A 24,805-nucleotide genomic window follows, 5' to 3' on the forward strand; every position below is an offset into this window, starting at 1 on the left:
CTTGCAGTTAGCTTAGGAACTGCGATTGCCTTCAAGTGCTGCTCGGAATGTGTGCAGGGTTGACAAATAACATGGGGGACATGAAGGTAGTTTTGTCCATTTCATAAGAATAGAAGGGAGACCTAATAGCAGCCTGCCAGTACTCGAAGGGGTCCTACAAGAAGGATGTGAAGAGGCTGTATGCAAAGGCCTGCAATGACAGCATGAGAGGCAATGGCTTCAAACTAGAGCAGAGCAGACTGAGATTGGATGTGAGGAAGAAGTTCTGCACCATGAGGGTGGTGGAACACTGGAACAGGTTGTCCAGGGAGATTGTTGAGGCCCCATCCCTGGAGATATTCAAGATGAGGCAGGACAGGGCTCTGGGCAACCTGATCTAGTTGAGGATGTCCCTGCTGAGTTCAGGGGGGATTGGCCTGGATGACCTTTGGAGGTCCCTCCCAACCCAGACCATTCTACAATTATATGATTCTGTGAATAAAAAGTGCCTATTTTGATCATCCTGTGGATGCAAGGCTGTGGAAGCTTTACCAGGAGCATCTTTGACACATAAGAATACCAGCAAACCATTCAGTAGGCTTTTCTGCCTCCTGATTACAAAGGAACTTTTTCTGAGTGATCTGCAGAGCTGAGCTCAGTGCAGTATTTGAAGCACATTCAAGCAGTGTGTGCCAAGCAGTGTGAACCTTGCATGTGGCAGATGTAAGCAAGCTGTGATTTATGTGTGCAAATGCCTCTGAGCACACTCTGTGCACGTCAGCTCAGCCACAGTCCAACAGCAGCGCCTTTGAGAACCTCCGTTCTGAGTTGCACTTCACACAATTCTTCTCTCCTATCAGAACAGGCTCTGCTCTGGAAAGATACAGAGTGGAACTTTACAAGAAGCTGAGATAAAAGCTTTAGCTCAATAACAAATGGAGGTGAGTGCTGGTGACTCATCTGCTGAGTTTTGAGGTCAGATGGCTGGCTGAGAAATTGCAAACCATTCTTTTAATACCACCAAAACCCCCCCAATTCTCTAACCTGTAACCATAACTAGGGGATTGTTAACCCCCAAAATCTGGAAAGATGAGAGCAGGTCACTTGCTCAGAACCCAGCTTCCAAAGACAGCTGCTAAGACCGGCTGCAAACTTCTAACCTGCATCCAACGTTAGCAGTTACACATCTCACCTCTGGGCAAAACCTGAGTGCTGAAAGGAGCAAATGCTTCTGTGTTGGTGGGGAGTCAAAGACACCCCAATGTGGATGGCAAAGAAGCTTCTGTAAGGATTCTTTAAGGGCAAGAAAAACTGGACAGAGACAATGGACTTGAATACTGCAGCAACTCATGGTGCTTGGTGTGCTTCTGGATGTTTTAGTGTGGGTGATAGGCGCTGCCTCAAGCCACAGGCAAGACATGTGGGTTTATCTGATAGTGAGTAAAGCCTTGTGCAGCTCTTGGAGACTGTGCTGCCTTACCATCAGGGTATGGTCAATCCATAAAAGCTATTCCACTTGTGTGTCATCAGTTCTAATTACCCCTCTCCATTCTTTTGTGGCATTGTGCGCTACAGCTTGAAGAGCCCAGAATTATTCTCTCTCCTGCAGTTGCAGCTGAATACAGCTTCAGAATTATGCCAATTACTCTGCTAATCCCCTTCCTGATTTGACCAAATTACCTCAGAAAGTAACTAGGGTCATCTCTATGCAAAGGTGAAACTACCAGCAAGAGAAGTTAGTCTGCATAACTCTGAGGGTTACACCTTGTAGCTATGGTGACCTGAAAGTCCAGAGCAAATGTTCCTGCGATGACTCTTGTGCTCTCTTGCACTTCTGCTTATGTAAGACCCTGCTCTGAGCCATTCCAGCTCATTAAGATGAGCTAAATTAAACCAACAACTAAATAAATAAATAAAAGAAAGCAAGACCAGACCATTTTCTCCAGCTTTCATGAACTGAGCTGTTTGTGAGAAGGGTTTGGCAAGTGTCAGCACAAGGGCCAGGTGAGATGTGTCCCTGGGAGCAGGAGATAAGGAGGGAGCAAAGGGTCATAGGCTGAAGAGGAGCAGGACCTCCCTCTTTTGGGAGCATCAGGCTATTAGATCATCCTGATAGCTAATGATTTCTGGGTCTAGTCATTGCCTTAGACTGGGGGTGTCATTGCTGCTGTTGTCACCCTTATGACACAGAGGAAACATGATTTGTTTCACCTAATTCCCTCCATGTAAACAGTGAGAAGGAAATGTTGTGTGTGTCTGCATTCAGAGCACAGACAATGACTTCCCAACTGTTTCTGGCTGTCTGATAGGAGTGCTGGGCTGGGAAATTATTGTGATGTTGACTCTGGAAATAGCCACAAAGAGTAAGATGTAATCCTCCTGTGAAATATGCACTGAGGGGCCGAGAGGAAAAGGACTGCTTGTCTCAATATGTGTTAGCACTGAATTGTCAGGGTTGGAAGGGATCTCAAGGATCATTCAGTTCCAACCCCCCTGCCATGGGTAGGCACACCTCACACTGGAGCAGACTGCCAGAGCCACATCCAGCCTGGCCTTAAAAACCTACAGGGATGAGCCTGGCCTTAAAAATCTACACCTCCCTGGGCAACCTGTGCCAGTGTCTCACCACCCTCATGGGGAAGAACTTCTTCCTGATGTCTAATCTAAATCTCCCCTCCTCTAGCTTGGATCTATTCCCCCCTAATCCTATCATTATCCAACACCCCAAAAAGTCCCTCACCAACTTTCTTGTAGGCCCCCTTCAGATACTGGAAGGCCACAATAAGGTCTCTCAAGGTCAGTGCAGCAACATTTGATGATACACTTCTGCCAAAAAGGTATAAAGAATGCAGCTATGGCATAAAGCTGTTAATGATGCAGTAGAAGCTGCATCTCCACTGGAGGTTTTGCTACTGTCACACCAATGATATCTTTACAGTAGAGTGTATGAAGCACAGGCTGAGATTCCCATCTGACCCAGAGTGATGCAGCATCTTGGCTTTTGTGAAGTGTAGCCTAATTGGGGAGTTGTTCCTGCAGAGGCAGGCTACCAGTTCAAAGTGTGGCTCTAGATCCAGAACTTCTAGCAGTTCATGAGCCACCTCCATCTGTCTCTCATTTCTGTCCCCTAACTTTTGATGCCCTTCTCTGTAGCTAGGGATATATAATTTTTTAAGTGCTGGACTGGTGTCTGAAGACACACATGAGCACGTTGAGCAGGAAGAGCAAGCAGAGTATAAAGAATTTCATAGCAGAGACAATTAGCTGTGCACGAACTCCCCCAGCCCTTTGTATGCTTGCACAATGTAATCTTTGGTTGCCTGATTTGTGTGCAGGTGCTGGAGTTGTGTACCTGGAATGGCAGCAGCTGATTTACTAAAATGTTCAAAAATAGGTTACTGTGTTGATGCAAGCTCACTTGCCTCTACTTGTTAACTCCTCCTGCACCCTCTCACGCTCTGCACACGATAACCTATCTTCTGGAGCCGTGGCAACACCTACAGAGCATCGGTTCCCTTTCTCCCTCCTCAAGGAGCTCACTCACCGCTGCAGAAGCTTCCTGTGACCCTTAGATGAAAGCCACTTCATCTGTGTCAAATATTGTTATTGTTGTGAGTCTGGTGCTTTCGGTGCCTTTTGGTGGAACCCGATGTCCTGCCGAAAGTAACACCCTGGGCATCTTTCAGCAACTGTTCCTGGATGTTCTGTAGATTGCTGCTGTTTGCTCATGCACTGTCCATGGGAATTATATTCCCAGATCAGAACAAAATGCCAGTCCTCCTCACCCTGTGAAAAGCATTGCTGTTCAGGCCCTCCACTAAAAGATGAGGCTACTGCTTTCCTCTGGTGACTCGTTATTCAGGTTCTGGGTTTGTTTTCTCATTAACCCTTTTTTGCAAAGCAAGTTCAAAATGTTAACTAAGATTGATGGGAGCGATCTTGTAGCATTATACAAACCCTTTGCCTAGCTGAGAATGGCCAGTTCAAGGAAGGCTGGTGGAAAAATTAGACCCAGACATTCAGTCAGCAACTTTCAACCCTGCAGAGACAAAGAACCTTTAAGAGCTAGCTTTATAATGAGAAGCCATAGTACAGCGTGGCAGAAATTAAAGGGAGGCTCCAATCCCCTCAGTGACAATTGTGTTTCTCAGAGGTCTCCTGGGCAGACTTTGCTTTGGGAGGACCTTTGCAAACGGGTGTAGAAAATAGGCCTTCCTAGGAGGCTGCATTGGGGAAGCAAATGCCTCTGGGCCAGAAGAGAAATGGGAGGAGATTAAAGCAGAAAAGCTATTTCTCTGACAATGCAATGCCCAGATTCTTCTTCTGAAAGGCACCCACAGTCAGCTGCCAAGCGTGTACGGTTCTGCGGTGGGAAACGATGTCCTGCGTGAACCAAAGTCACTTATGAGTCCTTCACTGTATCTGGGGTTTACCCTGTAGTTTTGCACTTCAAGGTGGCTAAGTGACAAAAGAAGTGGGAGCCACTGGTGCAGACCAAGTGCCTTGGATTTCAAGTGGCCTTCATTCAACATGTGTTTTGTATTGGAGCTAGATTCTTATAAGGGGTAGCCAAAATGCTGTGCCCAAATGAACTCCTGCATGTTTGGTGAGGAATGGAAGAGTAAAGGAGCAGAGAAAAAAGGAAAACTTGGACCATGTAGGGCAGAGTAAGCACAAGACTGGTAGTGTTTAGAGCTCCATGGGAGTTGTGATGGTCACTAATTGGCATGGGCTTAGAGAAGTAGCTCATGTTCACAGTATAACCTAGGTTGGAAAGGACCTTGAGGATCATCAAGTCCAACCTATCAACACAGACCCCATGACTAGACCATGGCACCAAGTGCCACATCCAATCTCCTCTTGAACACCTCCAGGGATGGTGACTCCGCCACCTCCCTGGGCAGCACATTCCAATGACCAATGACTCTCTCAGTGAAGAACTTCCTCCTCACCTCGAGTCTAAACCTCCCCTGGCGCAGCTTGAGGCTGTGTTAGCTTCTGGTTTTAGTTGTGCATTGAAACATTTACACATACCAAGCATGAAGTGATGGAGGAGTTTATCCCTATGGTTTATTCACTTCTGCTCACACTCTCCTGATTCCTGCCTCCCTCAGCAGAGCTTGCTGTTGTTGAGGCAGCTCAGCTGGATTGTCGGTATGTCATCCAGTGGCCCTGGGAAAGTGGTTTTGTGGTACCTTTCTGGGCACTCAGTACAGTATTTTGTTCTGAAAAAAACCCAACCAACCACCAACAACAAAAAAAACCCAAACTGAATGTCACTCTGGCCTTTATTGTTTTCATTGTTTTTTCTTCTTCACAGTTTGCCATATCCTGTTTAGGCAGCCTGTTGGATGCTGCTGCTGGCACGGCCAAAGATGGGTGAAAGAAACTTCTTTCCACCTATTATCAATATGATTAACATGAGCACTGACTCTTAATCCTCACTTATCCCTAGCTGAGAGGAAGAAAAATAGTTAGTGAAATCATTATGCTTTTTTCTCCCTTAATTCTTGACCCTAGCACCAAGCAGTCCTGCTTTCACTGGGCCTTTTGAAGACATTTTACCTTGTTACCTACCTTCTGAACAAATACTGCCTCAAAGGATACTGCTTCCACCTTCCACCTTGAAGTCCCTCACTTATTACATTTGAAGTCTTCACCTATTACATTTGAAGTCTTTCCTCTACTTCCCTGCCCTTCCTGCCTTAATTTCGTACATCCTCCTAACACCTCAGTCCTGCAGCATCTGAGTACAGAATGTGAATTTCCCTCTGCTCGCAGGTATCAACATGTTAGTGTTGATTGTGTATGTAACACAGATGCCTTGGGCAAAAGGCAGACTGAATGCTGCTTGGTAACAGAAGATTCCCACAGTTTTGGGCTAACAGAATATTACCTATAGCATGACCAAGAGGAGCCACGGAGCCCTGCTTGCCCTTCACAGTGAGAGCCTTCAAAGGCCAAAGATCTTCTCATCCATAGATTGTGATCAGTAACTCACAGCCTTTTCTTAGCCTGTAGAGTTTGATGGTTCTAAGGCAAACTTCCCACAAGTGTTGCTCTCATTTTTGCTGAATCAACCTTATAATTACACCCACTGAGGAGATGATAAGGAATGAAGAAGTACTTTGCCATGTGCAGGGTGCAAACGTATGGTGTGTGGAAACAGCTGGTAGAGCTGCAGCAGTTACTCAACCAGGTGCTGTCTCTTACTGCTCAGAGAGGTCAGGAATGTGGCTAGACAGAGACTTCTGACTAAGGATAGCCACTGGGAACAGTACTCTTTCAGATTGCTCCAGCCAGGTCTGCAAGAGTATCTGTCCACATCCAATCAGAAATAGATTGATCAAGTCCATGGACACCCATAGTGCATTGCATGAGGCGCATTGTAAAGCTCGCTGCTACTTGCTCTTGCGTAACTCCTGTCAGGTTCAGTTGGCTGAACCTTACTTGTCATAGGTCATTTGACAACAGGTACAACTGCAAAAACAATAAACAGGAGGAATGTAAAAGTCATGTTAGGCACAGTGACAACAGACAGGCTGGGCTCTAGCTGAGAATTTTTCATCAGATAGGAAAAAACAGGGAGGGGAACAAAGGAAGAGAAAAGAAAAGGCTTTTGGGTCAGGCTGAAGAGGAAGGGGTTGTTATCATTTGCAGCCACAGAGCAGGGCATCGTTTTTTCCCCCAGATATTCTTTGCTCTTGGCAGCTACAGGAACACCTTTCCCTGCAGCTGGCCAAGGGTCTGAGTCAGTTGCTCCCACAGGACAAATAATGTCCTTCTCTGCAGTGTGACCAAGGCAACAGGAAATGCTTTGGAACGACCCTGCCCCACCCTGGCAGTCAACACCTGAGCTCACCACCACACTGCCCCACATCCAGATCCTGAGCCCCTCTCTCCACCAGGGTATCTGTCACAGAGCTGCCAATTTACTACTGCCCAGAAAAGTGAACAATGTGAGCCTGACCTAGTTCAGTAACTCAGGGTGGTGCCTGGAGCCTTGTGGCTGAAGAGAGCACAGAGGGGGGTGGGAATGAAGCTGAGCTAGATATGGCTAACCAAAAGCTAACCTAATTAGTAGCCACCAAGGCCTGCTGCCATCTGCTCTTGAATTGCCTGTCTGAGCCTGGCCCTGAGTCGACTCTCTGGATGAAGATGCAGGTCTCCAGCATGTTTGCAATGCTGTCCCCATCAGAGATGGCTTTAGTTATCTCTTTTCCTTTTCTTCTCCCCCCCCCCCCCCCCCCGCCCCCCAGGACCTCTGGGGATCATTGAGTCCAACGTCCTTGCCAAAGCAGGATCACCCAGGGTAGTCCACACAGGAATGCATCCAGGTGGGGTTGGAAAGGCTCCAGAGAAAGGAGACTCCACCACCTCTCTGGGCAGCCTGCTCCAGGGCTCTGGCACCCTCACACCAAAGAAGTTTTTCTTCATATGGAGGTGAAACCTTCTGTGTTCAAGTTTGTATCCATTGGTCCTTGGCTTATCGCTGTGCACCACGGAAACAGCTCTCACTCTACCGGATCAGGCTAGGGTGAAATGGGGATCACCATCTGCGCTGGTTGCTGTGGACAGAAGCCTCCAGGACTACCAGCTGTCTGTGCCTGCTCCTTTGGTTTGTCTTGCTGGCATTCGGAATCAGTCATTCAGCAGGCCACACCCTCCCCTAGCTCTCTTCTGAAGCTGCTCTCCTCGTTATGTGCCTCTCTTTTTCTTCTCTTTTTTGTTTCCCCAGGATGAAGCAGACATTGCCTCCTCTGTTAGCTTTTTCCTTTTGCTGAGCCCATACCTCGTTGCCCCAGGACGTGCGCTGCTGCACCCGGATCCCAGCGCCTTCTTCCTGGAGCTCGGCTGCACCCTGGCTCCTCATCTGAGGAGGAGGGCCGAGGGGCTGACATTGTGCTGGTGGACTTTGCCCATCCCTCTGCAGATCCCAACAGGCCAGCATTATTTCACAAATGCTAAATCCACTCACAATAGTTTTAAATGGCTGAGCTGCTGAGCCAGCTGAACAGCAAACACCAGAGGGGAAACCACATTTCGTGAGCGCTTCAGATTCCTTCAGACTGTACGTGGAGCCATTAAGAGCAAAGCCAAAGCCCTTTGACACAGCTCCCTTTGGCAACCTTTTCACAGCCACACGCCAAATGTGGGGGCTGGCTAAGGAATGGTCCAGAGTCTGCTCCCAGGAATCTAGCAGATGTAGATGGACTGCAAATCCCATTCTGATAAAGGAAAACGGCAGCAGATTCTGTTTTCTTGTACCCCCATCCTTTTCTGATCAGTGTCAGTTGCTAGTCAAGATATCACTGTGGGCAAAAGATGGAAGGAAGAAAACACCTGGGCCCTTATGTAATGCAGGAGTATTTGCATCACCTTCGTACCTGTGGTAGGTTAAGGCTGTACCTTTAAAATTTTCCACAGGTCTTGAACAGAAAGTAGTAAAATGTAAATAAACCAACCACTGTACCTGTGTCTCTTGCCCTTGCTCTTTATGTTCAAGTTAAGAGGAACCCAGACTGGGTATCTCACAGTTCTTCTGACCATCCCAGAAGGACCAGATCTTCAACTAACCTGACCAGTCAGGAAACAGCCAAGAGTTAAAACAACTATCCCAGTGCAATCAAATGGATAAAGTCTTATCCAAAGGAGCTGCTCTTGCTGTCTCTGTGCAGACTTGTGAAGACAGGGCACTTAGTTCTTCCTTAGACAACAGAATTGCACATTCCCTGAACGAGTTATTTCACAATGACCTAACTTAGACACTCAGTAATGCAGGCTTCCTGGCCCAGACAGTCCTGATAAAGTGATTACTTGGAGTAGTTGCATTGAGGCAGTGATGATAATTGACAGTGGTGACGAAGATGAACCTCCCCCCTCCATCCCCAGTCAGCAAAAAATGTGTGGTCACAGCCTGAAATCACACAGGACATGCAGGAGCATTTCATCTTGAATCAGCTAAAAAGAGCTACAAACCTGAAGCAGAACAGTTGCATCACAAACCTGTATGGCCATTCTGAGTCAGAATTTCTGTTTAATATCATTTAGCTTGTTCTCCTTTGACTTTGGGGGTTGCTGCTTACTCCAGCATGATCAATCATGACTCTAGCTGCACCAAGAGAGAACTGCAAACATAGCTGAGTGCCTCAGCTTCTGAAAGTACATAGAAATTTGTTTCCAAATGGCATTCAAGTTACTTTCAGCAGAGAAGGAATTGTGTTTGTTCCCTTACCAATAGCTTCAACTCCTGTCCTTCTTTACACTGCGCGAAGTAACAGAGTGGTCTGTGCTGACTGAACAATATAATATTTAAGGCTTTCTTTAGAAGTAATAAAGAAGTAATAGAGAGTAAGCATTTAACCAGGAGAAGCCCAGATGAAACCACAGAGCAAGTTGCTGCTGTGTGGCAATGCACCCATGGGAACAGACACTCAGTTTTCCCTCCTGCTTGGGTCACTTTGTGTTGGTGTGTCTTTGGGTACACCAGTGGTCATTTCACCTTCTCTGCCTTAACATAAGGTCAGTAAACCAGGTACAAAGCAACCTCTTGCTCCAGGCATTAAGTTACAAAATGGTATTTACAAAATGAGGTCTTGGGTGGCAGGTTGGACTTGATGATCTTTGAGGTCTTTTCCAACCTTATTGAGTCAATGACTGGAGAACTAGGGACAGTAGAACTGGGCTCTCATGTAAGTCCTGTGAGAACACAAAGTATTGCTGCGCTGCTCTTCCCTTCAGAAAGCTTCCCTCAGTAAAGCATAGGCTACAGAAGGATGGCTGGCTGCCCTTTGGCCCCTGTTGATTGGTAGGAGCAGTTATTATCCCCACATAACTAAAGACTGTGGTGAATTTGGGTCTGGGTTGTTTGGGGTTTGGTTTGGGGTTTTCTTAAGCCCTTTTGGAGTTGTGTGAGTGCAAAGCGAAAATTCCTGCAAATATGCAAAATCAATATGCAAAAATCAAAACCCTCAAAAAAGAGCAAGAACAAAGAGCTTGAGCAATCCACCAACCACTACATCATCTCATTTTCTCCTTCTCATTTCTCTAAACCTGCAGACAGGATTCCCCCAGAATTTCCAGCACTCACTGAACTTTGACCCAAGCGACTTCATGAGCAATTTCTCCCCCGAGGGTTATTTTGGATAGAAAGTTCTAAGGCCCTGAGTGGAATGGTTTTCACAGCCACAATTACAGAGCTGCACATCTGATTTGTGTAATTTGACAAGGAATTATAACCTGCCTGCTTCAAATGAGCATGCTGAGGTGTATGGAAACTGACCATGTGAATCTTGCAGCCTGGGCTCTTCCATCATTCTGGTGTCCAGTTCAAAAGGGTCTGATACACCTTTGCATACCTGGGGCATTCTGTATTACAATATGCTGGTAGTTCCTTTTCTCAGAGAGAGTCTTACAAACATCTACTCTGCCCTGCTGAGACCTCACCTGGAATACTGCATCCAGTTCTGGGCTTCACAGTTCCAGAGGGACAGGGAGCTGCTGGAGAGAGTCCAAGGGAAGGCTACAAGGATGCTGAAGGGGCTGCAACACTGCCTGGGGGAGGAGAGGCTGAGAGCCCTGGGGCTGTTTAGTCTGGAGAGGACTGACAGGGGATCTGATCAGTGTCTATCAATATCTGAGAACTGGGGGTCAGGAAGGAAGGGACAGGGACAGCCTCTGCTCACTGTGCCCTGGGACAAGACAAGGGGCAATGGATGGAAACTACAGCACAGGAGGTTCCATCTCAACCTAAGGAAGAATTTCTTCACAGTGAGGGTCCCAGAGCCCTGGAGCAGGCTGCCCAGAGAGGTTGTGGAGTATCCTCCTCTGGAACCTTTTCATCCCTGTCTGAATGTGCTCCTGTGTGACCTGTGCTGGATTCTATGGTCCTGCTCTGGCAGGGGGTAGGACTGGAAGATCTCCAGAGGTCCTTTCTAACCCCTAACATCCTGTGAGCCTGTGATTTGACTCACAAGTCAGGGATGGAGAAATGACAGAGAAAATGCCCTTGCACCCTTTTGAATCACAGAATTGCTTTGGCTGGAAAAGACCTCTAAGATTATCGAGTCCAAGCATTGACTTAACACCGCCACGGCCATTAAACCGTGTCTCAAAGTGCCATGGCCACACATTTCTCGAACACCTCCAGGGATGGTGACTCCACCACCTCCCTGGCCAGCATGCTCCAATGCCTGACCACTCTTACAGCAAAGAAGTTTTTTCTAATATCCAATACAAACCTCCCCTTGTGCAACTTGGGGCTGTTTCCTCTCATCCTATTGCTTGTTACTTGGAAGAAGAGACCGCACTCCAGCCTCCTTTCAGGGAGCTGTAGAGAGCAATGAGGTCTTCCCTCAGCTTCCTCTTCTCCAGATTAAACAATCCCCGTTATCTCAGCTCCTCCTTATAAAACCTGCCTTCCAGACCCTTCACCAGCTCTTTTGCCTTTCTCTGGTCACTCTCCAGCACCTCAGGGTCTTGATGGGTTAAAAGCTAACCTTGGTAGCAGAAGTTAGTTTTAACAAATCCTTATACTTTGGTACTTGGAGAAGCTCACCCTTCTGTGTGTGGTTATTGTGTGTATGCAGCACTGCCCATATCTGGCTCTCAGAAGAGAAACACAACAGACAAACCCAAATTGCTTAGGAAGCCTGAGAAATTGGAACTTGGGCTGAAGGCTTCCGTTTGTAGCAGCTGAAGGAGCAGAGATGCTGGACCTGGTTGTCGGATGAAGGCAAACAGAGGAGCAAGTTCAGCTCTCAGGCACAGGCTGGAATGAAGCCAAAGGAGGCAACTTTTGGACAAAAGACATAAAAATTGATTTATCCTCACATTGCAGAGAACTCCCATCCAAAAAGATGTCTCAGTGAGAAGTTTTGCCACTGACCAGCAGGAGAACCCTGCTATGGTTGCCAGCGCCATAATCAGCCTTACGATTACTCACCAAGTAACACTCCCTGCTCCTGCACTCAGATCTGCAAGGTGCAAGTGTGGGTGAGAGGTATCTGCACCCCAGTTTTTGAAACAGGTAAGCAGCCTGAGAGATGGTGCTCCTAAAGGTTGTGGCTGAGGTGGCAGAGTGAGGAGGAGGAAACCTGTCTCACTGGCAGCTGACACACAGATGTTTCAAACAGGCTAGGCTGGGCTGGCCATGTGGCGCAGGGCATTGGTGCAGCTGCTGTCTGACTTGTCCTCCATACAGGCAGGCTTCACCCACACCGACTTGCTGCTGCTCTGGCTTGGCCATGGGGTCCCCAGCATACAAATCCCTGAGCATCCCTCTGCCCCTGGTGATGTGCAGGCACCACCTTGTCACCCCAGGTCCTGTGCCTTCTCACCCCCTCAGGGAGATCTCACACCTTCTGGGGCTTGCTCTCTTTCTGCTTCCCCTGCTTCAGTCATACAACCTTTATAAAGCAGGCACAGAAATCTGTTATTATTAATCAACTTTTATAACTGCCAGCCTCTGGGGTCCTCTCCTCTTACCCGAGGGGAGCTGGCAGTGCTCCCTGACCCAAGAGACTCCTCTTTCCCTGGCTCCTCTTCAGAAATGTCTGGGCTTCTTCAGATTACTTTTATATTGCCCCTCTCTTGCAGCTCTGACCATTTCTAGCTGTGAGCCAAGCTCTGCCTCTGCCCCAAGCTCTGGCTCTGCTGTGCTTGTGAGACATGGAGGTGAGGTGCTGTGCACTCCAGTCTGCAAGGGACCAGCCCTATCAGGCAGCAGGGGGACACGTCCCAGAATTTACTGTTAGGGCAGGCCCATCACTAAGTGAAACTGCTATGTCTAGTGCCAGCTCTTCAGCCTCCTGGGGACCAGGGATGCCCTTGGGCTCCATGGGGCATCCCTGGTCTCTGTGAGGCCAAAGAGGTGGCACCACTGGTATGGCAGCTTTGCCCTCCACCACAGCAGGCCCAGGGTCTGAATACAGGGCAGTCAGTGCCCTCTGGCAGCATGGCCTCCTTCCTGGAGCTCCTAGCACTGGCAGGCAACTTCTTAGATAATCAGAGGAAATTATTCTAACAGGCACATCATTGCCTTTTTCTTTCTCTTGCAGTCCTACCCTAATGCTAGAACCATTGGAGGAATCCTCTTCAACAGCAGTCCCTTGTGCTCTCTGCAGGAGGCCTCTGCATGCATTCTTGTTTCAATGAGAGCAGATTTACTCGGTCAGGCTGATTCACTAGTTGATATGCTCTCTATTAATAGCCCTGCTGCCTTCTTTGCCTTCACATGCAAGCTTTCACAATGGATGTGACCTCTCAGTGCATGGCATGGGACCAGCCTCCCTCTCTCAAAAAGACATTAACAGTTTTTTTCCCACCACCCCTGGACACGGGAGAGAGTGAGGGGTCAGATCAGCCTCTGATCCATTGGGATAACTCATGGAGCACTGGAGCAGGCTGCCCAGAGAGGTTGTGGAGTCTCCTTCTCTGGAGCCTTTCCATCCCTGTCTGGATGTGTTCCTGTGTGACCTGTGCTCTGGCAGGGGCGTTGGACTGGAAGATCTTTGGAGGTCCCTTCCAACCCCTAACATCCTGTGAGCCTGTATCTCCCAGGCTGTATTTGATTACATGTGTGCCTCATTCTCCCCAGATATCTCAAAACCTGGGGTCCAGTTCCTCAAGATGAAGATTATCATTGAATCATTTGCATGTTTGGGCAGGGCATAAGCGAACATGCAGCTGAAGTGGAAAGGCTGACCCCATCCTGGCAGAGCAGGCAGGAGGAATGTGTAGGGGAGAGGAGAAATGCCACACCTGACCATAGAACAAAAGCCTGATTAGTGCTGGCTGGCTGAAGAGGTCTCCTCCTTGTCAGTGTGTTGTGCTCACACTGGCTGTCATCTAGTGTACTCTGCCAGTTTCTGGGACAAGCACAGGTAAGGCCAGACAGAGTTGCAGGTCCCTGCAGCTGAGACAGATCATAGGATCGATTTTTCTCCTAAGGAAGCTATCCTATCTCACATCTGCATTTTCTAGCCCTGTAAAGCCATCCTAAGCCTTGCAGTCTGATTGACAGCAATCATTGCTGATCTGTAAGCCTTCCCTGCATCTTCCACTGGCTACAGCCAGACTTGGATCTCCAGCTAGCTGATCTGAAGGGAGGGCAGTGACCACTGAAATGACAGATCTTACTGCCTCTCCATGCTCTCATGGCCACGCAGCCCTTGTCACAGTTGTCTGATCCTCCTGGAAACTACTGCAGGGCAGCAAACTGGAACAGGAGTCCTCCTAAAAAGTGCTTGGTGTTCTCTGCATTTAGCTCTCTGACCCAGCTTTACTAGGGCCAAATGGAGTGCACCCGAGAGTGGGAGTGAGACCCTCTTTGAATCAGAGAATAGAATCACAGCATGGTCTGGGCCAGAAGGGACCTCTAAAGGTCATCCAGTCCAACTCCCCCTCCCCCCTGCAGTCAGCAAGGACATCCTCAACTAGATCAGGTTCCCCAGAGCCCTGTCCAGCCTCACCTTCAGTATCTCCAGGGAAAAGGCCTCAACCACCTTCCTGGGCAACCTGTTCCAGTGTTCCACCACCCTCCTGGTGCAGAACTTGTTTCTAATATCCAACCCAAATCTGCTCTGCTCTACTTTGAAGCCATTGCCCTTGGTCCTGCCCCTGCAGGCCCTTGCAAACATCCTCTCTCCATCCTTCTTGTAGCCCCCTTTAGGAACTGTAAGGCTGCTATTAGGTCTCCCTGGAGCCTTCCCTTCTCAGCCCCAGCTCCCTCAGCCTATCCTCATAGCAGAGGTGCTCCAAGGGCTGACAGTAATTGGGTTAGTTTAGTTTAAACCAGGGTGAGATAAATTTGTCAACCCCTGGATGGGTTGCTCCTTGACAGAGTTGCACACACCACACAGGGATACCACAGGAATGGCTCCTTCTGAAGCACCTGAGATTCTGTCTGGAAGGCTCTTCCTCTTTCTCAGTGTAGACTGTCCTTAGGCAGGCCAGAACACAGAGCCCAAACAGCACTACTGAAGCCCACTGGGGCAGGGAACCTCTGCAGTTGGTGATACTAGGCTGACACCATTCTAGGAAGTCACTGAGGGAGAGTGAAGGTCCAGGGGCACTAGACAACACCAGCTGGCTGCTGCTGGGCAGCAAGCCCATGCATGCCTAAGCCAGGAACTTGTAAGCACACCACAGCCTCGAGGCACAGATGAAAACCTCAGAAAAACCCACAAAGCCCAAAGTGTGACCCAGTTGTGAGCACACTCCCTGCCTGCCCTCTTGACACCCATCCTGAAAGCGAGAAGTGGGAGGCAGGAGTGGCAGCGGTGGAGGGGACTTTCCATGTGCTTCATGGGCATTCTGGAGAGGTCCACACAGTCACACCTACGGCTGACTGTAGTTCTCTGCTTGTCTAAAACATCTGTGCTGCAGATTTGGTCAAAACCTGAGCACTGGCAGTAAACCATCCCATTATTTACAATCTCTTTTCCCTTGCAAGTTGCTTGTAAACCTGTCTCACTTCCTGAAGATGCCTTTTGCATTCACAGTATTCACCACAGGGCTTCTGCCAGAAAGCTTTCAGTGTAGGATGTGTTTTCCAGAATGATTACTTTATCTGTTTACTGTTTTTTTTTAACTTCTGATGTATGACTAATTCCTTACATGGTGAGGTCTGATTTCTGCTTCTCGTCCCAGAGGATTGGAAGGTTTGGGGTTTTTTTTTAATCCAAAGAGTAAGAAACTATAAACAGAAAGACACAACTCACAATATATAGCCCCTTTTGCAGCCCAGATAGGGGTGGCAGCCATCTGCTGCTCATCTCTTCCAAACCCTTCTGTACAGGGCATGACATCCCTTCCTGAGCAGGAAAATATGACACGCCCCCCCCAAACTTAAAACGCTGGAGCCACTCAGGATCAGCTCCAATCTTTGCTCTCTTCTGCAATATTCAGCTGGGGCTGTGGTAGTTTTAGGCTGTGCCTAAGACAAGTTTTCACAGGTGGAGTAGAAAGTGGTAGAATGTAAATGAATTACCATTGGATGTGAAAGGGAAAATAATGTTAAGGTCTAAAATGCTAAGGTCTAAATAATCCCATTGGTCTGGTAACTAACATAAGTTAGTTGTGTAAACTAACTCTCTCTCTTTTCAGTCTCTTCTTTCTACCAGGTACCAGCTGGTAGCTTTTTATTATCATAGTATCACAGTGTCAGTCGGGGTTGGAAGGGACCACAAGGATCATCTAGTTCCAACCCCCCTGCCATGGGCAGGGACACCCCACACTAGAGCAGGCTGCCCAGAGCCTCATCCAGCCTGGGCTTAAACACCTCCAGGGACAGGGCCCCGACCACCTCCCTGGACAACCCATTCCAGGGCTTCACCACTCTCATGGGGAAGAACTTCCTCCTCCCCTCCAGCCTCAATCTCCCCACCTCCAGCTTCATTCCATTCCCCCTAGTCCTATCACTACCTGAGATCCTGAGCAGTCCCTCCCCAGCCTTCCTGTAGCCCCCTTCAGATCCTGGAAGGCCACAATGAGGTCACCTGGGAGCCTTCTCTTCTCCAGACTGAACAGCCCCAACTCCTTCAGTCTGTCCTCATAGCAGAGCAGCTCCAACCCTCTGCTCATCCTTGTGGCCCTTCTCTGGACACCTTCCAGCACCTCCACATCCCTCTTGTAATAGGGGCTCCAGAACTGGACGCAGTACTCCAGGTGGGGTCTCCCCAGAGCTGAGCAGAGGGGGAGAATCACCTCCCTTGCCCTGCTGGCCACACTTCTCCTGATGCAGCCCAGGCTCTGGTTGGCTTTCTGGGCTGCAAGTGCACACTGAGAGCTTCTGTTGAGCTTGTCCTCCCCCAGCACCCCCAAGTCTCTCTCCTCAGGGCTGCTTTCCAGCCAGTCCCTGCCCAGCCTGGATTTGTGCCTGGGGTTGCCTCCACCCAGATGCAGGACCCTGCACTCGCTCTCGTTGAACTTCATGAGGTTGGCTTGTGCCCACCTCTCCAGCCTGTCAAGGTCCCTCTGGATGGCCTCCCTTCCCTCCAGTGTGTCTGCTGCACCACACAGCTTGGTGTCATCAGCAAACTTGCTGAGGGTGCACTCAGTGCCACTGTCCATGGCACCCACAAAGATGCTGAACAAGGCAGGTCCCAGGACTGATCCCTGAGGGACTCTGCTTGTCCCTGGCCTCCACTGGGACATGGAGCCATTGACAGCCACTCTTTGGGTGCAGCCATCAAGCCAGTTCCTTATCCATCCAGTGGTCACCCATCACACCCATGTGTCACCAGCCTGGAGACCAGGATGTGGTGTGGGACAGTGTCGAAGGCTTTGCTCAGCTCCAGGCAAACGACATCAGTTGCTCGCCCCTCAGCTATTAATTTTGTCACCTTTTGCTTGGCTATTGCTGGCCTTGGCTGCATTGTTGCTGTGGCTCAGCACTAGCAAGCTCTGCTCTTCTCTCTCCCTTGTCCCATGTACAGGGGAGAAGGTGGGTAGAGAAGAGGAAGCTGCTGGTAAGCCCCTGGTTTTGCCCAGGGGGTTCTTGTGTTGCTTGTAAATTGGTTATCTATGCAAATATTGTACATGTTGTACATACTCATTGCATTGCATATTTTAGATTGAAGTTTGGCTTGTCAATAGAGCTTCACTTGCTTTCAGCTGAGCTGCTCTGGCAATTTTATGTTGGGGGGGTAACTTCAACCCACCACAGGGGCTCTGACAGACTGAGCTGTGGCTATAATGTGTGAGTGTTGCTGACTTCAGCTAGCTGCAGGCTGTGCCCTGGCTCTGCAGCTGTGGTGGGAGCTGTGGCAGGGATGTTGTCTGAGTCGCTCCCATTCCAAGGCTGTTACTTTAGCTTACTCACCGATGAAGCAGGGCTGTGCTAAGCTGCCACATCCTGAACCGCAGCAGCTGAGGTGCACAGCTAAACAGATTTAATGGCCCTTTTGCTGCTAAAAGGAACTGTCCTCTGTGGCTGCCTCCTCTTCTCTCCCCCCTGCAAATCTCTGTGGGATGGCTAGAGGCAGGAGTGAGAGGGAAGAACAGCACAATGAGCTGCAGATAGATCAGCCAGAGTGTGGCTAGCAAAGCCAGGCTTCCAATCCATAAACTTTTGCTTCCTAAAGTAGAAAGAAATTGGTGATGGAAGCTTGCTGGGTTTTTGAAACTATTATTTATTTATTTACATCCCAAACCTATTTCTCTGATCTCAGCTACCACAGGATGTACTTTGTTATATCCCATCAGGTTCCTGGTCTGCCTGCCAGGTTGCTCAGATGCTTAGGTAGAAGAAGGTGACAGTTTCATTTGGAAGCCACAGAGGTGTGTGGGAAGAAAAATGCATCACTCAGGTAGGTTCATGGTAAAGCTTTTTTTCCTTAAATAAGCCAATTTAATCTCAAAGAGTTGAATTCAAGTTTTAAATTTTGCCCCAGCACTTGGCTGGCAGGCAGAGATGGCATAGACCCAGGGAGGCTTCCCTGCAGCCTGGTGGCTTTTCCCCCCCTCCCCCCCTCCATTTAGCACCATTTCCTTTTAGCATCAGTGTGCACAGTTTGAGGTTTTGTTGGTCTTCCTAGAAGTCAGAACTGGAAAACTCCTTTGAAAGAAGGGAATTGTGGTGAGGGTGCAAGTGGATTAATTCTTGCTATTAAAAAAGCAGCCCTAGGTCTCACTGGTGGACACTTGGTGTATAATGTACAGAATCCAGAATTAGCCAGGGTCTAAATGACCTTTGAGATCATCAAGCCCAACCTATCACCCAACACCATCTCATCAACTAAACCATGGCACCAAGTGCCTCATCCAGTCTCCTCTCAACACCTACCTCCAGTGACAGTGACTCCACCACCTCCCTGGGCAGCACATCCCAATGGCCAATCTCTCTTTCTGGGAAGAACTTCTTCCTAACATCCAGCCTAAACCTCCCCTGGTGCAGCTTGAGACTGTGTCCTCTTGTTCTGGTGCTGGTTGCCTGGGAGAAGAGACCAACCCCCACCTGGCTACAACCTCCCTTCAGGGAGTTGTAGAGAGCAATGAGGTCTCCCCTGAGCCTCCTCTTCTCCATGCTAAGCAATCCCAGCTCCCTCAGCCTCTCCCCACAGGGCTTGTGCTCCAAATGCCTCCAACCCCTCTCCAATGCAATGTGCTGGTTGCAGTCTGGTCACCAGTTGTGACATTGCCTGCAGGGAACTGAAAAGCATATTTATTTTTATCCTGTTATTTGCTTATGGGATTTGAAAGTACCTTTTTTAGCTTGCATAACTGTAAACATTGTTACTGGGCCTCTTGATCTCTTTTCAGTGCCTGCTCCAATAGCTGACCTCCTAACTTGCTCCAGGAGATGGCAAATTCCACAGACTGATGACACCCCGGGTGAGGGAGCCTCCTATTATGGAGCCTTTCAATTTGCTGAGTGAGCTACTGCTCTCATGCTTTAGGATGAGCAAAGAACCTGAGGACTAATCAGTTCTCCTCAGAACCTTCTTAAATCTTGTTTGCCTCTTCTAGCACTCTTTGGTGCAAGGCTGGAGGCTCGCACTGTTTTCATTCTATTGTTAGCTGCCAAGCCTGGACATGTAGGTACCATGCAACTGCTTTACACACAGGACCCTCTTCCTATAAATAAAAGTTCCTATTTCTGTATTGTATCATAGTTAAGTTTCAGGACTCTTCCTGCAACACTCTCCAGGAGGTCTTTGAGGAGGGGTTCACATTTTACCACCTCAGATCATGAAGTGCATGTTCCCATGAGCTCTTAAAAAATCCACAGAGGACGCCTGCTCTGCTTTCAGTGCTCAGAGCAGGGACTCAAGAGAGGCTTTTCCATGTGCTTTCAAATGAAAGCTTTCTTCTTTTATTTCCTCCTCCTCTGACCACTTCTCCATCCCCAATAGCAAAATTCTGGCCAAGCTGTCAGCCCCTGGCTTGGACAGCAGCACTCTGAGCTGGGTTAAGAACTGGCTGGAGGCTGAGCCCAGAGATTGGTGGTGAATGGTGACACAGCCAGCTGGCAGCCAGGCACCAGTGGAGTCCCCCAGGGATCAGCGCTGGGCCCTGTGCTCCTTAACATCTTCATTGATGATCTGGATGAGGGCATTGAGTCCATCATCAGTAAATTTGCTGATGACACCAAGCTGGGGACAGGAGTTGATCTGCTGGAGGGTAGAGAGGCTCTGCAGAGGGACCTCGACAGGCTGGACAGATGGGCAGAGTCCAAGGGCAGGAGATTGAACACATCCCAGTGCCAGGTTCTGCACATTGCCCACAACAACCCCAGGCAGTGCTACAGGCTGGGGTCAGAGTGGCTGAGAGCAGCCAGGCAGAGAGGGACCTGGGGGTGCTGGTCGATGGTAGGCTGAACATGAGCCTGCAGTGTGCCCAGGCAGCCAGGAGGGCCAAGGGCATCCTGGCCTGCATCAGGACCAGTGTGGCCAGTAGGAGCAGGGAGGTCATTCTGCCCCTGTACACTGCACTGGTTAGGCCACACCTCGAGTCCTGTGTCCAGTTCTGGGCCCCTCAGGTTAGGAAGGAGGTTGACTTGCTGGAACGAGTCCAGAGAAGGGCAACAAAGCTGGGGAGGGGCTTGGAACACAGCCCTGTGAGGAGAGGCTGAGGGAGCTGGGGTTGCTTAGCCTGGAGAGGAGGAGGCTCAGGGGTGACCTTATTGCTCTCTACAACTACCTGAAGGGAGGTTGCAGACAGGCAGAGGTTGGTCTCTTCTCCCAGGCAGCCAGCGCCAGAACAAGAGGACACAGTCTCAGGCTGTGCCAGGGGAGGTTCAGGCTGGAGGTCAGGAGGAAGTTTTACAAAGAGAGAGTGATTGCCCATTGGAATGTGCTGCCTGGGGAGGTGGTGGAGTCACCATCACTGGAGGTGTTCAGGAGGAGACTTGATGGGGTGCTTGGTGCCATGGGTTCGTTGATGAGGTGGTGTTGGATGATAGGTTGGACACGATGATCTTGAAGGTCTCTTCCAACCTGGTTTATTCTATTCTAATATTCTATTCTAATATTCCTGTCCACTCGTGTCAGTGCCAGGACCCTCAGCTTATCTGAGCTATGAGTTATGAATCCTGATTTAAGATTCATCATGGAGTCACAGAATTATCAGGGTTGGTAGGGACCCCAAGGACCATCCAGTTCCAACCCCCCTGCCATGGGCAGGGACACCTCACACTACAGCAGGTTGCTCACAGCCACATCCAGCCTGGCCTCCAAAACCTCCAGGGATGAGGCTTCCACCACCTCCCTGGGCAACCTGTGCCAGGCTCTCACCACCCTCATGGGGAAGAACTTCTTCCTAGCATTCAATCTGAATCTACCCACTTCTAGTTTTGCTCCATCCCCCCCAGTCCTATCCCTCCCTGACACCCTCAAAACTCCCTCCCAGCTTTCTTGTAGCTCCCTTCAGATACTGGAAGGCCACAAGAAGGTCTCCTTGGATTCTTCTCTTCTCCAGACTGAACAACCCCAACTCTCTCAGTCTGTCTCCATAGCAGAGCAGCTCCAGCCCTCTGATCACTCTCATGGCCCTAGCCATGTTCTAGCATGTCCAGATCCTTCCTGTAATAGATGCTCCAGAACTGGACACAGTGCTCCAGGTGTGGTCTCACCAGCATGGAGCAGAGGGGAAGAATCACCTCCCTGGCCCTGCTGGCCACGCTTCTCTTGCTGCAGCCCAGGCTCTGCTTGGCTTTTTGGGCTGCAAGTGCAACTATCCAACTATGCCAATTCGTTGCAAGTGATTTAGATGACTTACAGAATCATCACCAAAGCTTAGTGAAAGTGGTTTTAATATTGTGTTGTAAAAGAGCAAGCTGACCAAGTTCACTGGCAAGGATCCCTCTGTTACTGTACAGCACAACAATTTGAACAGTGATTCAAAACTCCTAAAGCACAAATCAAAGTTGCCAAGACAAAAATCAAAGTTGCCAAGGCACAAATCAAAGTTACTGTGCTACAAGATGTGCAAGATCAGTCTCTTACCAAAGATGTGTCACTGGCAAAAGGACTCTCTGTGCCGAGGAGTAACCTTGAGAGGTGTCCCAGCTGAGGGGGAGATCTCTGCCATGCAGCTATGCGCTTTAGCTGGTAGAGCTGAAAAGAAGGCTCATGTAGGCTGTTGTATTTATGGGCTGAAGGGATGGGCTCGTGTTGCATGCAGTGGGAAAAGTAAGCAGGAGGCTCTCTGTACCCACAGCTTGCTTTGTCTGTTGATAAATGAGTCTTGGAAAGCCACTGCCTATTCACCTGTTAATCATAACAGCGGTGTTCCAGGCTTGCATGCATCGATGGTCACTGTGTCACTCTGCTCCTCTGGGAGTTTTCAGAGGACAGATTGGAGCTTACTCCATTTATGGCTTTGGTTTTGACCTCCTTTGGAGTCCAAACCAAACCACCACTGGTTTTGCTGAAGGGGTTGAGTGCATCTGTCATACTGTGTGGTTGCATGTAAAGCTCTCTCCCTCTCCTCCTAGCACTCTGTATCTCCTGGTCACTAGTATGCAAGAATCTCTGTGTGCTAACCGAGCTTTTGCAAAAGCTGGCTTCATGAAGTTCCTGTAAAGTGTTGTTGCAAGGAAAATCCCAGGGATGTGATTTTGCTTCTGGCAACCTGGGTGGAGGTGGATAGAAACACTGCACACCTCCCCTGAGCCTCCTCTTCTCCAGGCTAAACAACCCCAGCTCCCTCAGCCTCTCCTCACAGGGCTGTGCTCAAGGCCTCTCCCCAGCCTTGTTGCCCTTCTCTGGACACCTTCAAGTCTCTCAATGTCCTTCTTAAACTGAGGGGCCCAGAACTGGACACAGGACTCAAGGTGTGGCCTAAGCAGTGCTGAGTAGAGGGTCAGGTAGTCTTGGTCCTTTCCAGTTAAAGACACTGTGGTGGGTAGAAAATTCCCCCCAAACAAAAAAATTGCCAGACCAGCTCAGTTAGAAAGCCACTGAAGCTGTATTTACAAACAAACCCACAATCTAAAACATAGAATGCAATGAATAGGTACAAAATATACAATGTTTATATACATATAGAATTGATAAACAACACAACACAACATATAGAATTGATAAACAACACAACCAATGCCTTCCCCCTCCCTGTTCCCTTCCCTCTCTCTGTGCAGTGGACAAGAGAAAGAGCAGAGAGCTGCTGCTAGTACTTAACCACAACAAGAATGCATTCAAGGTCAGCAGAGCAGCAGAAGCACAAGTTAGTATCTTCCAGAGCAAGGAAGCTGAAAAGAGAGGAAGTTAGTGTACAGCATTAGCTTTTATGTTTGATATCTGTCCAATAGGATTATTTAGACCTTATCATTGTTTTCCTTTTCACATCCAATAGTAATTTATTTACATTCTCCTACTTTCTGTTCAAGATCTGTGGAAAATTTTCTAGGCACAGCCAAAAACTACCACAGATAATTATCCTGATCATGTCCAAGGGCACAAATCTTCCCATTTTAGTTTCTTTGGCATGGAAATAAAAACTGAGACCCTTAGATGGACTTCAAGTCTAAGGATGGCTAAGAACATTACAGACAGGGAAATAAGATGCAAAGCTTGGACCCTGCTGCCAACCTACTCAGGGCTAGAAGCTGTGCTCCAGCACAATGCTTTATATTCTTCCCTTCTCCAGAGCTGGCTGAAGTAGGGACCTGGACTTGAACTTCTGAAGTCTCATGGGTGTTTGTGACCTGAGCTTTTGATTCCATTTCATCTCTGATATTTTCTTTCTCCAAACCCTTGTGTAGTTGCCCTTTCCTACAACACATGCTGAGCACAAGAAACACCCTTCTCAAAAAACACAAACACTCAGAAGAGGAACACAGAGAAGAGAAAAAGCTTCACCACGAAGTTTTGCTTCTCTTTAAACCCTACATAGGAAACCCTGGGCCCTGTGCTCCTTCACCCTTTGCTGTATTTGTTTTTTTTTCCTCCTCTCCAGATCGGGAGCACTTTCTGCCAAACACGGGGAGGCTTTATAAGAGGAGGAACAGCTCCGTTTTGCAGCTTGTGAAGTCTGGGCTGCCTCCTCCTGAGGGATGACGGCTGCCTTCTGCCCCTGCTGCCCCTCCTGCCACCAAAAGGTAGCTCTGCGGCAGCTGGAACCACCCCCACCCCAGCTCAGGGGAGACCTCCAGGCGAGGCTTGTGAGGAGCTGATCTTTATCTGCTTTTTGTCTGGTTTGGTGTCCCTCAGACTAGAATTCTTTTGTTTGCTTGCCGAAGCCAGCCCTCCAACTACCAGAGCAATTGACCACAGCCAGACCACGGGGGCGTGAAGGGAGCTCTGCCGCGCGCAGGAGCGCTCCCTCCCGCTCCTGATCCACAGAAGCAGCCTTCGCAGCTCGGAACATCTCCCTCTCAGAAGGAACCTAAGGAATCTCACCCTGTCCACCCTACCCTGCCCTGGTGGGGTATAGATACAGACACATAGATATATAGATACTTAGATATCTAGCGATCTATCTCCTGGGTAGCTGGGTGAGCTTTTCCTTTTATGACTGAGTTGTGTGCACGTTTTGGTTTATCTCTCAAAACAGTTTAATAGTTTAATTAGTTGTGCAACAGCATTTTCCCAACAGACATCCAGACCTGTAATTTGATTGTCTTGGAAGGAGAGCAGATTTAATTGCAATAAATCAGTGGCTGCTAGTCACCTGTTCCGTGTGTCTCCTTCAGGACAAGGTCTTTCTGGTAACAGCCCCCTCTTACCCTGACTCTTCTGGAAAAAGGCTCATAACAGCTTCTGGCAGAACGAGGCAGAGATCCTGCCACTAGCTTTTCATCAAAGCAGAACAGAGGAAAAAAGCAGCACCGAGTTTTCCAGTGAAATTGGTTGCCAAAGCTGAGGAGCAAACGTAGGAGCCG

The 24,805-nt window shown here is 48.8% G+C and overlaps 1 protein-coding gene across 3 annotated transcripts in view; it reads right to left on the reverse strand.

The window, feature by feature from the left end:
• Positions 1–24,805, reverse strand: part of NINJ2 (ninjurin 2) — a 70,368-nt gene that overhangs the window by 45,389 nt on the left and 174 nt on the right. Inside the window, exon 2 of one of the 3 annotated variants that reach the window (XM_068141786.1) lies at positions 21,927–22,037. The exons of 1 other annotated variant lie outside the window; for it this stretch is intronic. In XM_068141786.1, coding sequence (XP_067997887.1) covers positions 21,927–22,037 — 111 coding nt within the window. Of the gene's footprint in view, positions 1–21,926; positions 22,038–24,594; positions 24,802–24,805 lie in introns of those variants that run through there. One more of the 3 variants, XM_068141790.1, reaches the window with a different exon arrangement.

The sequence above is a fragment of the Melanerpes formicivorus genome, unplaced genomic scaffold (genome assembly GCF_026170545.1).
Source record: "Melanerpes formicivorus ecotype bairdi unplaced genomic scaffold, bMelFor1.0.p_v2 SCAF_8, whole genome shotgun sequence".
NCBI classification, from domain to species: Eukaryota; Metazoa; Chordata; class Aves; order Piciformes; family Picidae; genus Melanerpes; species Melanerpes formicivorus.